This window comes from Dendrobates tinctorius, unplaced genomic scaffold, assembly GCF_039654945.1.
Source record: "Dendrobates tinctorius isolate UK_male_01 unplaced genomic scaffold, ASM3965494v1 ptg000019l, whole genome shotgun sequence".
NCBI classification, from domain to species: Eukaryota; Metazoa; Chordata; class Amphibia; order Anura; family Dendrobatidae; genus Dendrobates; species Dendrobates tinctorius.
This window is the reverse complement of record NW_027361687.1, coordinates 77765207-77780101: the sequence shown is the minus strand read 5'-3', so window position 1 is coordinate 77780101 and position 14895 is coordinate 77765207. Positions and strand designations below refer to the sequence as shown.

Sequence of the window (14895 nt, the reverse complement as noted above, 5' to 3'; positions counted from 1 at the left end):
AGAGACATATCAAAACAATATGCCATTATTTTTTGAGAATAGATATGTTGAAAAGGAACAATTATATGGTACAATTTTTATACCACTTTAAAAATCTTATTTTGAACACTGATTAAGCCTTTTGATACAAGTGATACTAAGGAGTAGCACAGAGCATAGGCAGTTCTTGGACAAAGACATTTCAAAACGATGATCTCAAGATCTACTGTTAAGGTCTATCCAACTTTTTAGAAAGTGGCTTCAAAAGGGAATGTCACAATGATTCAGTGGAGTCTGACTCAAACTGTATATTATCTACACTCTCGTGTCCACCTGTGTCCAGACAATGAGGCCCTACCACAGATGTGCAAGTTTACTGTTATTGCTTTGTTATTTGCTTCTCTTGATTTTCTGTATGTTTCATATTGGTCTCTATACATCTATCCTTATTATATAATTGAGTTTTTGTCTACACAACCACCTCCTTTTCCGGCAGAGCACAAGAGGCTTCTCAGGAGATTTGTTAACTGAGAGTATGTAAAGTCTATCCATTTTCCCAAACCTTTGCAAATTTTATTATGTATTTTAAGCTAAAAAACCAAGCATTTGAGGTGTATGCTCAGCAATTTTCTAGTAGGTTACCTATATCAGTATTTCCAGTTCAGAGGCATTTATTTGGCTAATACATATTTTTCTATGCCAATCAAATAATGCTTTGTAGTTGAGTAATGACTTTAATTACCTGTACATCTAAGTGCTTGTCCAACAGTACATTGCTCGGTTTCAGGTCTCGATGGATGATTGGTGGGTCAAGGCTGTGGAGGCAGTTCATACCCAGAGCCACCTGGTGAAAAATTTGAAACCTCAAGGCCCAGGGGACTTCAGGGATTTTGTCAAAGAGCGACAGTAAAGGGCCATTAGGCATGTACTTCATGACCAGTCCATATTCAGGAAGATCATCTTCAGGATTCCCATACACACCAATAAGTTGGAGTATGTGAGGGTTGCTGCTCGCCTTCTGCATTATGCATTGTTCCCTATTTAGATCCTTTATAAGTTTATTCCAATTGGACCTGGATAAAAGCAAATAGTGCATATAGTAATACATATTGGAAATGTACAATTATACTTTCATTATGATCACTGCCCCACCATCCAACCCCTGTCTGTGAGTAGTAATGCACATAATTGGAGCTTTGTAGCTCAGTTCAGTAGCTGTGCATGCCTCCTTCTCCATTACAGCTGATGCAGAAACAGAGGAAGGGGCTGACATAGCTATTGACCTGAGCCAAATAGCCATCCCTTAATCCCTTAAGCAAGGGGTCATATACCAACATGTCTATAGATTGTTTTTTACATTAACTTAGTTCTCTGCTTTTTTTTCCCAATTCCTATTACTATTTGTTTGAGAATCACCAGTGAATGATCGGATACTCAAAGGAATTGTCATCTCAAGACTTACACTGCTGTCCAGGGGCAAAATGGAAGAGAGGCCATCCAGCACTCATTTCAGCTGAATATGTGTCCGATAATGCAAATTCAGCTCTATTGCATTGTGAGGTACAGACCTGCTGGGTCCCTGAACTGTAATACACTCCACTTTCCAATAACGGCCAGAAGCTGATGTCAGTGTAAGGGGGTCACAGTAGCCGTTCTGACCCCTTAAGCATGTCCCGGTGTAGAGTGTATATAATGCATATATATATATATATATATACTGTATATATATATATTACTATATATATTTTTTTTTTTTTGCTGCCTCGTAAATGACTGTGTGCATTGATCCTTAAGATATTGTACAGATGTACATTATTTTCATGTGTAGATAATCAATTTGCGTGATGACAAGGGTATGCAAAGTACTCTTCCTAGGCCACTAGATGGGGGCATTTAGTATGGACTGGATAGCTGATAGTTTCTCAGTGTAAATAGTTAACGTACGAGGGGTCATGGTCAGCGTCAGACTGGAACACCTTGGGCCCACCAGAGAAAATCATTCTCGGGGCCCACTATGTAGCTACATAGAAATAAATACAAGACCACCAATTGTGCGGTAAAACACGCTAATATCCGGGTATAATATAAGGTAGTACATGTCTTAATTATGTTGCAGGAGTTGGGGCAGCCCCCTCATAGAATATAAAGCAGCCCACTCATATAGTATAATGTAGCCCCCTCATAGAATATAATGCAGCCCCCTCATAGAATATAATGTAACCCTCCATAGAATACAATGCTGCCCCCTCTTAGGGTATAATGCTGCCCCCTCATAGGGTATAACGCTGCCCCCCCACATAGGGTATAATGCTGCCCCCTCTTAGGGTATAATGCTGCCCCCTCATAGGGTATAACGCTGCCCCCTCATAGGGTATAATGCTGCCCCCCTCATAGGGTATAATGCTGCCCCCTCATAGGGTATAATGCTGCCCCCTCATAGGGTATAATGCTGCCCCCTCATAGGGTATAATGCTGCCCCCCTCATAGGGTATAATGCTGCCCCCTCATAGGGTATAACGCTGCCCCCTCATAGGGTATAATGCAGTCCACCTCATAGGGTATAATGCTGCCCCCCTCATAGGGTATAATGCTGCCCCCTCATAGGGTATAATGCACCCCCACATAGGGTATAATGCTGCTCCCCTCGTATGGTATAATGCTGCCCCCTCATAGGGTATAATGCTGCCCTCCTCATAGGGTATAATGCTCCCCCACATAGGGTATAATGCTGCTCGTATGGTATAATGCTGCCTCCTCATAGGGTATAACACTGCCCCCCTCATAGGGTATAATGCTGCCCCTCATACGGTATAATGCTGCCCCCCCCTCATAGGGTATAATGCTGCCCCCCTCATAGGGTATAATGCTATATATAATAATAAATAATAATAATAATCTTTATTTTTATATAGCGCTAACATATTCCGCAGCGCTTTACAGTTTTCACACATTTTCACTGTCCCCGATGGGGCTCACAATCTAAATTCCCTATCAGTATGTCTTTAGAGTGTGGGAGGAAACCGGGGTACCAGGAGGAAACCCACGCAAACAAGGGGAGAACATACAAACTCCTTGCAGATGTTGTCCTTGGTGGGATTCGAACCCAAGACCCCAGCGCTGCAAGGCTGCAGCGCTAACCACTAAGGCTACTTTCACACATCCGGTGTGTGGGGTCCGGCGGCGTGCGGCGAAAAGCCGGGCCGCCGGATCCGGCCTGCAGCCGTGACACCGGATGAGTATGCGGCGTCTGATACGGCTCCGACATTATTTAAAGGAGCCGCAAGACGAGGTGGACAGAGGCAGCCGATGAGAGACAGCTGCTGAAGGGGAGGGGAGGAGAGGAGAGGATAGGAGAGGGGAGGAGAGGGGAAGGGAGAGGGGGGTGGAGAGAGAGAGACATGGGGGGTTAACACTTAGTGTCCAGGCGAGAGAATCTCTCTCTCTTGCCGGGCACTTGTGGGGTTAACCCCACAGAGAGATCTCTCTCTCTCACCCAGACACTGTGAGTGTTAACCCCACAAGTGCCCGGCGAGAGAGATCTCTCACAAGTGTCCGGGTGACACAGAGAGATCTCTCTCTCGCCGGGCACTTGTGGGGTTAACATTCACAGAGTCCGGGCATGCGCTGTGGAAAAAGCCGGTACGGCGCTGACAAAAAAAGTTGCAGGGAACGTTTTTTGCAGATGCCGGACGGCTAATTTATGCCGTGTCCGGCAACAACCGGACACGACGCATAACCATCCGGCACGATGCGGCGACCATGAAAGCTTATGGGACAAAACCGGATCCGGTGCTGGATCCGGTTATTAAAAATTTCGCCGCATCGTGCCGGATGACCAAAACCGGATGTGTGAAAGAGGCCTAAGCCACCATGCTGCCCAGATATAGATAAATATAGATAGATATAGAGATAGATAGATAGATAGATAGATAGAGGATAAATAGATAGATCTATGGATAGATAAATAGATAGATAGAAGATAGATAGATAATGGATAGATAGATAGATAGATACAGTAGATATAGAGATAGATAGATAGATAGATAGATAGATAGATAGATAGATAGATAGATAGATAGATATGGGGTAAATAGATCTATGAATAGATGGATAGATAGAGAGATAGATAGATAGATAGATAGATATAGAGATATACAGTCATATGTTAAAGTTTGGGCACCCCTATTAATGTTAACCTTTTTTCTTTATAACAATTGTGGTTTTTGCATCAGCTATTTCAGTTTCATATATCTAATAACTGATGGACTCAGTTATTTTTCTGGATTCAAATGAGGTTTATTGTACTAACAGAAAATGTGCAATCTGCATTTAAACAAAATTTGACCGGTGCAAAAGTATGGGCACCTCAACATAAAAGTGACATTAATATTTTGTAGATCCTCCTTTTGCAAAAATAACAGCCTTTAGTCGCTTCCTGTAGCTATTAATGAGTTCCTGGATCCTGGATGAAGGTATTTGTGACCATTCCTGTTTCCAAAACAATTCCAGTTCAGTTAAGTTTGATGGTCGCCGAGCATGGACAGCCCGCTTCAAATCATCCCACAGATGTTCAATGATATTCAGGTCTGGGGACTGGGATGGCCATTCTAGGACATTGTAATTGTTCCTCTGCATGAATGCCTGAGTAGATTTGGAGCGGTGTTTTGGATCATTGTCTTGCTGAAATATCCATCCCCTGCGTAACTTCAACTTCGTCACTGATTCTTGCACATTATTGTCAAGAATCTGCTGATACTGAGTTGAATCCATGCGACCCTCAACTTTAACATGATTCCCGGTGCCGGCATTGGCCACACAGCCCCAAAGCATGATGGAACCTCCACCAAATTTTACTGTGGGTAGCAAGTGTTTTTCTTGGAATGCTGTGTTTTTTAGCCTCCATGCATAACGCCTTTCTGTATGACCAAACAACTCAATCTTTGTTTCATCAGTCCACAGGACCTTCTTCCAAAATGTAACTGGCTTGTCCAAATGTGCTTTTGCATACCTCAGGCGACTCTGTTTGTGGCGTGCTTGCAGAAACGGCTTCTTTCGCATCACTCTCCCATACAGCTTCTCCTTGTGCAAAGTGCGCTGTATTGTTGACTGATGCACAGTGACACCATCTGCAGCAAGATGATGCTGCAGGTCTTTGGAGGTGGTCTGTGGATTGTCCTTGACTGTTCTCACCATTCTTCTTCTCTGTCTTTCTGATATTTTTCTTGGCCTGCCACTTCTGGGCTTAAAAAGAACTGTACCTGTGTTCTTCCATTTCCTTACTATGTTCCTCACAGTGGAAACTGACAGGTTAAATCTCTGAGACAACTTTTTGTATCCTTCCCCTGAAAAGCTATGTTGAATAATCTTTGTTTTCAGATCATTTGAGAGTTGTTTTGAGGAGCCCATGATGCCACTCTTCATAGGATAATCAAATAGGAGAACTACTTGCAAGTGGCCACCTTAAATACCTTTTCTCATGATTTGATACACCTGGCTATGAAGTTCAAAGCTCAATGAGGTTACAAAACCTATTTAGTGCTTCAGGAAGTCAGTAAAAAGTAGTTAGGAGTGTTCAAATCAAGAAAATGATAAGGGTGCCCATACTTTTGCACCGGTCAAATTTTGTTTAAATGCAGATTGCACATTTTTTGTTAGTACAATAAACCTCATTTGAATCCAGAAATATAACTGAGTCCATCAGTTATTAGATATATGAAACTGAAATAGCTGTTGCAAAAACCAAAATTGTTATAAAGAAAAAAGGTTAACATTAATAGGGGTGCCCAAACTTTAACATATGACAGTATAAAAAACAAACCACAATACTCACCTCTCCTCCTCGCTCCCACACTGATTCCAGTGTGTGTCAGGACTAGAGTTGAGCGAAACGGGTCGAAAAATTTCAAAAGTCACCGACTTTTGGCAAAGTCGGGTTTCATGAAACGAAACCCGACCCTAGGATGAGGTCGGCCACGAGGTCGGCGACTTACGCGCCAAAGTCGCGTTTCAAAAGTTTGTTTTGCGCTCTTTTTCAGCCAATCAGGATCCACGGACACTGTGGGCAACGTGATGACATAGGCAGGGGTCACCACCATCTTTCAGAAGGGCATGCAAGTGTTTGGCTTGCTTTGGTGGGCGTCACAGGGGGTATAAAAGGGCGTGCACGCCGACCGCCATCTTACTTCTGCCGATCTCAGTATAGGGAGAGGTTGCTGCTGATTCTGTAGGGAGAGCGTTAGGCAGGGAAGAAGACAAAAAAACTGCTTCTGCTGCTAGCGATTTGGCCTGCACAACACACCAGTCACTGTGTGTGCAGTGCAAGGGGAGGCTATATAGTGGTGTATCAGTGGTGTTGGTTGTTGGGCTGCCTTCTAAGGCTTCCTGACATTCCTGCATTGCTGTTTACCCACTGCTCCGCAAACTGCTTTTTTAAAAGCAATCCCAATTTTTTTTTTTTGTCCTGCTGAGAAGAAAAAAAAACTGCTTCTGCTGCTAGCAATTTGGCCTGCACAACACACCAGTCACTATGTGTGCAGTGCAAGGGGAGGCTATATTGTGATGTATCAGTGGTGTTGGTTGTTGGGCTGCCTTTTAAGGCTTCCTGACAGGCTGGCATTGCTGTTTACCCACTGCTCTGCAAACTGCTTTTTTAAAAGCAATCCAATCTCCCTTATCCTCTAGTCACTTTTGTCACAGCTGTGCCATCGAGCCTGTGACATAGCGCTCAGATATCAGTGGGCCTCACACAATCCAAAAGTGTCCAGTGTCCACAAGTGTCTGCAGAGATTCAAAATCTCCCTTATCCTCTAGTCACTTTGGTCACAGCTGTGCCATCGAGCCTGTCACATAGCGCTCAGATATTCATTGGGCCTCACACAATCCAAAAGTGTCCAGTGTCCAAAAGTGTGTGCAGAGATTCAAAATCTCCCTTATCCTCTAGTCACTTTGGTCACAGCTGTGCCATCGAGCCTGTCACATAGCGCTCAGATATTCATTGGGCCTCACACAATCCAAAAGTGTCCAGTGTCCAAAAGTGTGTGCAGAGATTCAAAATCTCCCTTATCCTCTAGTCACTTTGGTCACAGCTGTGCCATCGAGCCTGTCACATAGCGCTCAGATATTCATTGGGCCTCACACAATCCAAAAGTGTCCAGTGTCCAAAAGTGTGTGCAGAGATTCAAAATATCCCTTATCTTCTAGTCACTTTGGTCACAGCTGTGCCATCGAGCCTGTCACATAGTGCTCAGATATTCATTGGGCATCACACAATCCAAAAGTGTCCAGTGTCCAAAAGTGTGTGCAGAGATTCAAAATCTCCCTTTTCCTCTAGTCACTTTGGTCACAGCTGTGCCATCGAGCCTGTCACATAGCGCTCAGATATTCATTGGGCCTCACACAATCCAAAAGTGTCCAGTGTCCAAAACTGTGTGCAGAGATTCAAAATCTCCCTTATCCTCTAGTCACTTTGGTCACAGCTGTGCCATCGAGCCTGTCACATAGCGCTCAGATATTCATTGGGCCTCACACAATCCAAAAGTGTCCAGTGTCCAAAAGTGTGTGCAGAGATTCAAAATCTCCCTTATCCTCTAGTCACTTTGGTCACAGCTGTGCCATCGAGCCTGTCACATAGCGCTCAGATATTCATTGGGCCTCACACAATCCAAAAGTGTCCAGTGTCCAAAAGTGTGTGCAGAGATTCAAAATCTCCCTTATCCTCTAGTCACTTTGGTCACAGCTGTGCCATCGAGCCTGTCACATAGCGCTCAGATATTCATTGGGCCTCACACAATCCAAAAGTGTCCAGTGTCCAAAAGTGTGTGCAGAGATTCAAAATCTCCCTTATCCTCTAGTCACTTTGGTCACAGCTGTGCCATCGAGCCTGTCACATAGCGCTCAGATATTCATTGGGCCTCACACAATCCAAAAGTGTCCAGTGTCCAAAAGTGTGTGCAGAGATTCAAAATCTCCCTTATCCTCTAGTCACTTTGGTCACAGCTGTGCCATCGAGCCTGTCACATAGCGCTCAGATATTCATTGGGCCTCACACAATCCAAAAGTGTCCAGTGTCCAAAAGTGTGTGCAGAGATTCAAAATCTCCCTTATCCTCTAGTCACTTTGGTCACAGCTGTGCCATCGAGCCTGTCACATAGCGCTCAGATATTCATTGGGCCTCACACAATCCAAAAGTGTCCAGTGTCCAAAAGTGTGTGCAGAGATTCAAAATCTCCCTTATCCTCTAGTCACTTTGGTCACAGCTGTGCCATCGAGCCTGTCACATAGCGCTCAGATATTCATTGGGCCTCACACAATCCAAAAGTTTCCAGTGTCCAAAAGTGTGTGCAGAAATTCAAAATCTCCCTTATCCTCTAGTCACTTTGGTCACAGCTGTGCCATCGAGCCTGTCACATAGCGCTCAGATATCAGTGGGCCTCACACAATCCAAAAGTGTCCAGTGTCCACAAGTGTCTGCAGAAATTCAAAATCTCCCCTGTCCTATAGACACCTTGTACCTTGTTTTACATTACTATATAGTTTGTTGGATTTTGTCTACATTTCTACCAAAAATGAGGAAGGCTGGTGGAAGAGGCCGTGGAATTGGGCGGGGGTTGGCAGCTGGTAATGATGGTGTTGGTGGTGGATCTGATGGTAGTGGCAAGAGCAAAATAGGACCGAATGCAGGAGGTGTTGAGCCTGCGTCATCGTCTGGCTACATAAGGCCTCGAACGCTTAGTTTTCTAGGAGTTGGCAAACCGCTTTTAAAGCCAGAGCATCAGGAAAAAGTTTTGTCTTACATTGCTGACTCAGCCTCCAGCTCTATCGCCTCCTCTTCTTCAGTTGTAAAAAGTAAAAGCACTGAGTCATCATTGGAGGCTCATGTTCATGAACCACACCTTTCCTTGTGTCCTTCACCCCAACCAAGATTGAAGGATGACGCAGGCCATACTACTGATTACTCCATGGAGCTGTTTTCACATACCATGCCTGGATTATCAAGTGAAATGGTGAATTACCCAGGCCAAGATGAATCTGACATGGAGTGCACTGATGCACAGCCGCTGATGGATGATTCTGCTGGTACATTCACTCAGAGCACTACATTGTCCTCGCAGTGTACAGAGCCAGATTCTGACCCTGATGAGACTCAGGTGCCCCTTCCCGCACACTATACCACCATACACGGTGACACAGAGGAAGGTGCACATGACATAGAAGAGGAGGTGATGGATGACCCAGTTGTTGACCCAGATTGGCATCCATTGGGGGAAGAGGGTGCTGCTTCCAATAGCTCAGATGAGGAGCATCCACAGCAGACATCGACATCGCAACAGCTGTTATCTGGCAGGCCCGGAGCACTCCAAAGACAGGTTCCAAACATCAAAAGAGTTGCTGGACAGCTTGTCCAGAGGGTCAAAAGATCACAGAGTGCTAGGCCGCAAAATGTCTGCCAAAGTAGGAAGAGTGCAGTGTGGCACTTTTTTGAACAAAATCCTCATGATCAGGCCAAGGTTATCTATAAGAAGTGCGCAAAGACCTTTAGCCGAGGGAAAAATCTGAAAAATTTGAATACCTGTTGCATGCTTAGACATTTAACCAGCATGCACTTGCAAGTGTGGACACAACACCAAACCTCAAGTGCCACATGTGCAACTGATCACAACGAAGGTAGTCAGCAACGCTACATTGTTTCCCCCACTGTAAGCCCACCGGTTAGCACAGCAGCAAATGTTGAGGTGTCGTTGCAAGGCCACAGCAGTCAGGGAATCCCACTGTTATATCAACGAAAGACTGATTCTAGGCCATCAGAAAGAACACCAACTCCATCACCATCATCAACCCTCTCTCAGTCCGCCCTGTCCACCGCTACTTCCACCATATGCAGCTCTCAAGTCCAGCTCACCCTCCCAGACACTATGAGTAGGTCAAGAAAGTACTCAGTCTCTCATCCGCGTACACTGGGTTTGAACACCCACATTGCCAAACTAATCTCGTTTGAGATGATGCCCTTTCGGTTGGTGGAAAGCGCAGCTTTCCGCGAACTCATGGCCTATGCAGTACCACGCTATGACCTACCCAGTCGCCACTTCTTCTCTCGCAAAGCCATCCCAGCCCTCCACCATCATGTGAAAGACCGCATTGTCCATGCACTCAAGCAGTCAGTGAGCGGAAAGGTGCACCTCACAACTGATGCATGGTCCAGTCGGCATGGCCAGGGCCGTTACGTGTCCATCACTGCGCACTGGGTTAATGTGGTGGATGCAGGGTCCACAGGGGACAGCGGTGGTGGGACAGTGCTGCCTAGCCCACGGTATAGGAAACAGTTGGCTGTAGGCGTTCGACCCTCCTCCTCCTCCTCCAGAAGCGAAAGCTCGTTCACAGAGCGCAGTCGTACGAGCACTCCATCTGCAGCTGCCACTGTTGCACACAATGTGTCCCCCTATCGAGCAGCTAGTGGAAAGCGTCAGCAGGCTGTGTTGCAGATGATGTGTTTGGGCAACAGACACACCGCCGAGGTGCTGGCCGAGTACTTGAAGCGACAAACTGAGTCATGGCTGGGCAGTGTACATCTTGAGGCAGGCAAGGTAGTTAGTGATAACGGCCGTAATTTTGTGGCAGCCATAGCCCTTTCAAAACTCAGCCATATACCTTGCTTGGCTCACACCTTGAACCTGGTGGTGCAGTGCTTCCTCAAAAATTATCCGGAGTTAACAGCCCTGCTCCAGAAGGTGCGAAGACTGTGCGCGCACATCCGCCGGTCGCCTGTACACTCCGTTCGTATGCAGAAGCTGCAGTGATTGCTCCACCTTCCCAACCACCGCCTCATTATCGACATTGCAACAAGGTGGAACTCCACCCTGCACATGGTGGAGCGGCTGTGCGAGCAGAGGCAGGCCATAATGCATTTGTGGGAGGATACACGGCCAGGCACTTTGAGAGCAGACATGGAGTTGACCGGTGTGCAGTGGTCGAAGCTGAAAGACCTCTGTAAAGTCCTTCAGTGTTTTGAGGAATGCACACGGCTGGTAAGCGCAGACGACGCCATCCTAAGCATGAGCATCCCACTTATGCGTCTGCTCATGCAAACTTTGACGCACCTTAAGGAGCAGGCGTCTGCAGCCAATGTTGATGAGGAGGAAGAGGAGGAGGGAATCCTTGTTGACATTCAGCCATTGTCTGCTCAGGGACCTCTCCTGGACGAGGTGGAGGAAGAAGAGGAGGAGGAGGAGGAGGATGGGGATGATTACTTAGGGGAGGAGGATGCATCTCGTGGGGCAAGTGAAAATGTTGGCGTGGCAAGGTCTGGTACAGGGTTTGTGCGTGACTGGAGGGATGTGGATTTGCCAGAAAGTGCTCCTCCAACCAGCACTCGCAGTGCATCATTGACACCGGGAACATTGGCCCACATGTCAGATTATGCCTTGCAGATCCTAAAAAGGGACCCACGCATTGCCAAAATGATGAACGATGACGACTACTGGTTGGCCAGCATCCTGGATCCACGCTATAAAGGCAAATTACAAAACATCATGCCACAGGAGAACCTTGACCTAATATTGGCTAATAAACAAGCAACTCTGGTAAATCGGTTGCTTGAGGCATTCCCAGCACACAGCAGCGGTGATGGTTCTCACACGAGCCGTACGGGCCGGGGGCAGCTTGGCAGAGGTGTTCGTGGTGCACACAGCAGAAGTGGCTTTGGAGACAGGGGTTTCATGACAATGTTGTGGACTGATTTTTCAAGTACCACTCACACAACTGGTAATACTGCATCGATGGAAAGTGACAGGAGGCAGCAGTTGTCAACTATGGTTGCAAAGTACTTTTCCTCCCATATCGATGTTCTCCCACACAGGTCATTCCCCTTTGACTATTGGGCCGCTAAACTGGACACCTGGCCTGAATTGGCACAATATGCCTTACAGGAGCTCGCTTGCCCAGCTGTAAGTGTGCTATCGGAAAGAGTCTTCAGTGCAGCTGGATCAATCCTGACAGAAAAAAGGACCCGTCTGTCAACCCAAAATGTGGATGATCTAACCTTCATTAAAATGAACCACGCATGGGTTTCCAAGGATTTTGTCCCACCTTCCTCTGATGACACATAGGGTGACAGAAAAATGGCTTGCTTTGGTCCACCTCTTCCTGGGACTTGACCTATTTCACCTTTTGCATCAGCTGAATGTCCAACATCAACATATGCCACTTTCTAAAACTCCCTAACTGTGCTGCCTCCCCCCCCATGGCCGGGGTCACCACCTAGCGCACGACACCGTGTGAGTGCCGTTGCCCTGGACAGGTGGGTAGGCCGACTCTTGGGCGCGGGCACTGGTACAGGGTCCTTCATAATGCAATCAAGTGTCTCTGACGGTGGTGGTGCACACCCGCCGTCAGACACACCGCCGTACTATGATGGGCCCAGTGCCAGTACCGACGCCCACGAGTGGGCCCCCCTTGCTTGGGCAGGGCCCCAGCATTTGCAATCTTTACCTCTCCCTGCTCCTCCTCTGTGTAGTCTGGGCCGTCAAATCCATACTGTGCCTGACACCGTCTATGCCTGCCTCCTGATGTATAGACATATATTTTGAATGTGTACGCTATCCATACATGTTATCCGGGGAAACGGTACCCTTTCTAACCTTTGTGCAATCACGTGCAATCCATACTGGGCCTAACACCGTCTGAGCCTGCCTCCTGATATATAGACATATATTTTGAATGTGTACGCTATCCATACATGTTATCTGGGGATACGGTACCCTTTCTAACCTTTGTGCAATCACGTGCAATCCATACTGGGCCTAACACCGTCTGAGCCTGCCTCCTGAGACATATATTTTGAATGTGTACGCTATCCATACATGTTATCCGGGGATACGGTACCCTTTCTAACCTTTGTGCAATCACGTGCAATCCATACTGGGCCTAACACCGTCTGAGCCTGCCTCCTGAGACATATATTTTGAATGTGTACGCTATCCATACATGTTATCTGGGGATACGGTACCCTTTCTAACCTTTGTGCAATCACGTGCAATCCATACTGGGCCTAACACCGTCTGAGCCTGCCTCCTGAGACATATATTTTGAATGTGTACGCTATCCATACATGTTATCTGGGGAAACGGTACCCTTTCTAACCTTTGTGCAATCACGTGCAATCCATACTGGGCCTAACACCGTCTGAGCCTGCCTCCTGAGACATATATTTTGAATGTGTACGCTATCCATACATGTTATCCGGGGAAACGGTACCCTTTCTAACCTTTGTGCAATCACGTGCAATCCATACTGGGCCTAACACCGTCTGAGCCTGCCTCCTGAGACATATATTTTGAATGTGTACACTATCCATACATGTTATCCGGGGATACGGTACCCTTTCTAACCTTTGTGCAATCACGTGCAATCCATACTGGGCCTAACACCGTCTGAGCCTGCCTCCTGAGACATATATTTTGAATGTGTACGCTATCCATACATGTTATCCGGGGAAACGGTACCCTTTCTAACCTTTGTGCAATCACGTGCAATCCATACTGGGCCTAACACCGTCTGAGCCTGCCGCCTGATGTATAGACATATATTTTGAATGTGTACGCTATCCATACATGTTATCTGGGGATACGGTACCCTTTCTCACCTTTGTGCAATCACGTGTAATCCATACTGGGCGTGAGAACGGCTGGCGAGCTGTTAAGCAAGCTACAGCACCTGTGGTTTGCACACGTAAGTTTTTCATTTTTTCAGGAATGACGGTTAGGCCTAATTCCGGAACTGCGGTTGACCTGCACTTACTGGGAAATCATTGTTCGCGGGTAATGATTGTAATCAGTGATCCCCATCACTAACGTTGTTCAGCGGGTTATCTGCACCTGTAAGCGACAAGCACTGGCCTTTTCAGTGTAGCGCACATGCAGCCACGGACATGTAAGGGCATGACACACCAGTTATTTGCCAATCTCATGTGCCAGAGCCTCACGTGTCCCTCTAGTAAGCCGGACTCGGACCGCGGGGCATGACGGAGTCTCGTTCGTTAACGGAATTAAGCTTGCAATGTGTGCATCTGTTCTGTAGCTGGCATGGTTGAGGTTTCCCAGGTGGAGTCGAATTTAACCGTAGGCTCCACTCCTGGTGGTGCCCTTCTGGACATTCCTTTAAGGTTCAGCTTTGCAACCATACTGTCCACGTAAAACAAACACTTTGCCTTCATGAACGCTGTTTGGAGGGTCATGACTCGTGGGAATAACACCGCCCAATCAGTTAACCTGCTAGAGAGATCCTTCGTTGCTCCCAAGCATGACATCACACTCCCTAGGAAGAAGGTAATGCCACTGTGGCGACCGTACTCCTGGGGGCGACACAAGTGCACTGATGCCCAGCCACTGCTCGATGAATCTGCTGGTACATTGACCCAGACCACTACATTCCCCTCGCACGCTACACGACCTGAATCTGACCCTGATGAAACTCAGGTTACCCTTCCCATATACAGTTCCATCTTACACGGTGACAAAGAGGAAGCTGCAGATGAAAGTGCAGGTTCGGCCCACCCGCCATCAGACACACCACCGTACTATCAGGGGCCCTGTGCCAGTGCCGTCGACAACGAGTGGGCCCCCCCTGCTTGCCCAGGATCACAGCACTTGCAAAGTTGAAATACTGTGCAGTGAGATGGAAGATGGGGACGACGAGGAATCCAGACAAGTACAGGGATTCCCTAGCGAGGAGACTTATTTGATTGTTTTCAATGTTGGGACAGCAATTTTTGGGGAGCACTATACTCTGGAGAATGATAGATGGGGCCCACCATACACTGGAACATTCCAAAGGTGGACATCAGACACTGGAGCAGCATTTACAGGGCCCATTATACACTAGAGCATTAGAAATGGGGCCCATTATGTTTGGAGCATTATTTGG

General features: G+C 46.8%; 1 protein-coding gene across 2 annotated transcripts in view; it reads right to left on the bottom strand.

The window, feature by feature from the left end:
- Positions 1-14895, bottom strand: part of LOC141083071 (receptor-interacting serine/threonine-protein kinase 3-like) — a 240686-nt gene that overhangs the window by 165648 nt on the left and 60143 nt on the right. For both annotated transcript variants that reach the window (XM_073567243.1, XM_073567244.1), the window contains one exon: positions 722-1052. In XM_073567243.1, coding sequence (XP_073423344.1) covers positions 722-1052 — 331 coding nt within the window. The remainder of the gene's footprint in view (positions 1-721; positions 1053-14895) is intronic.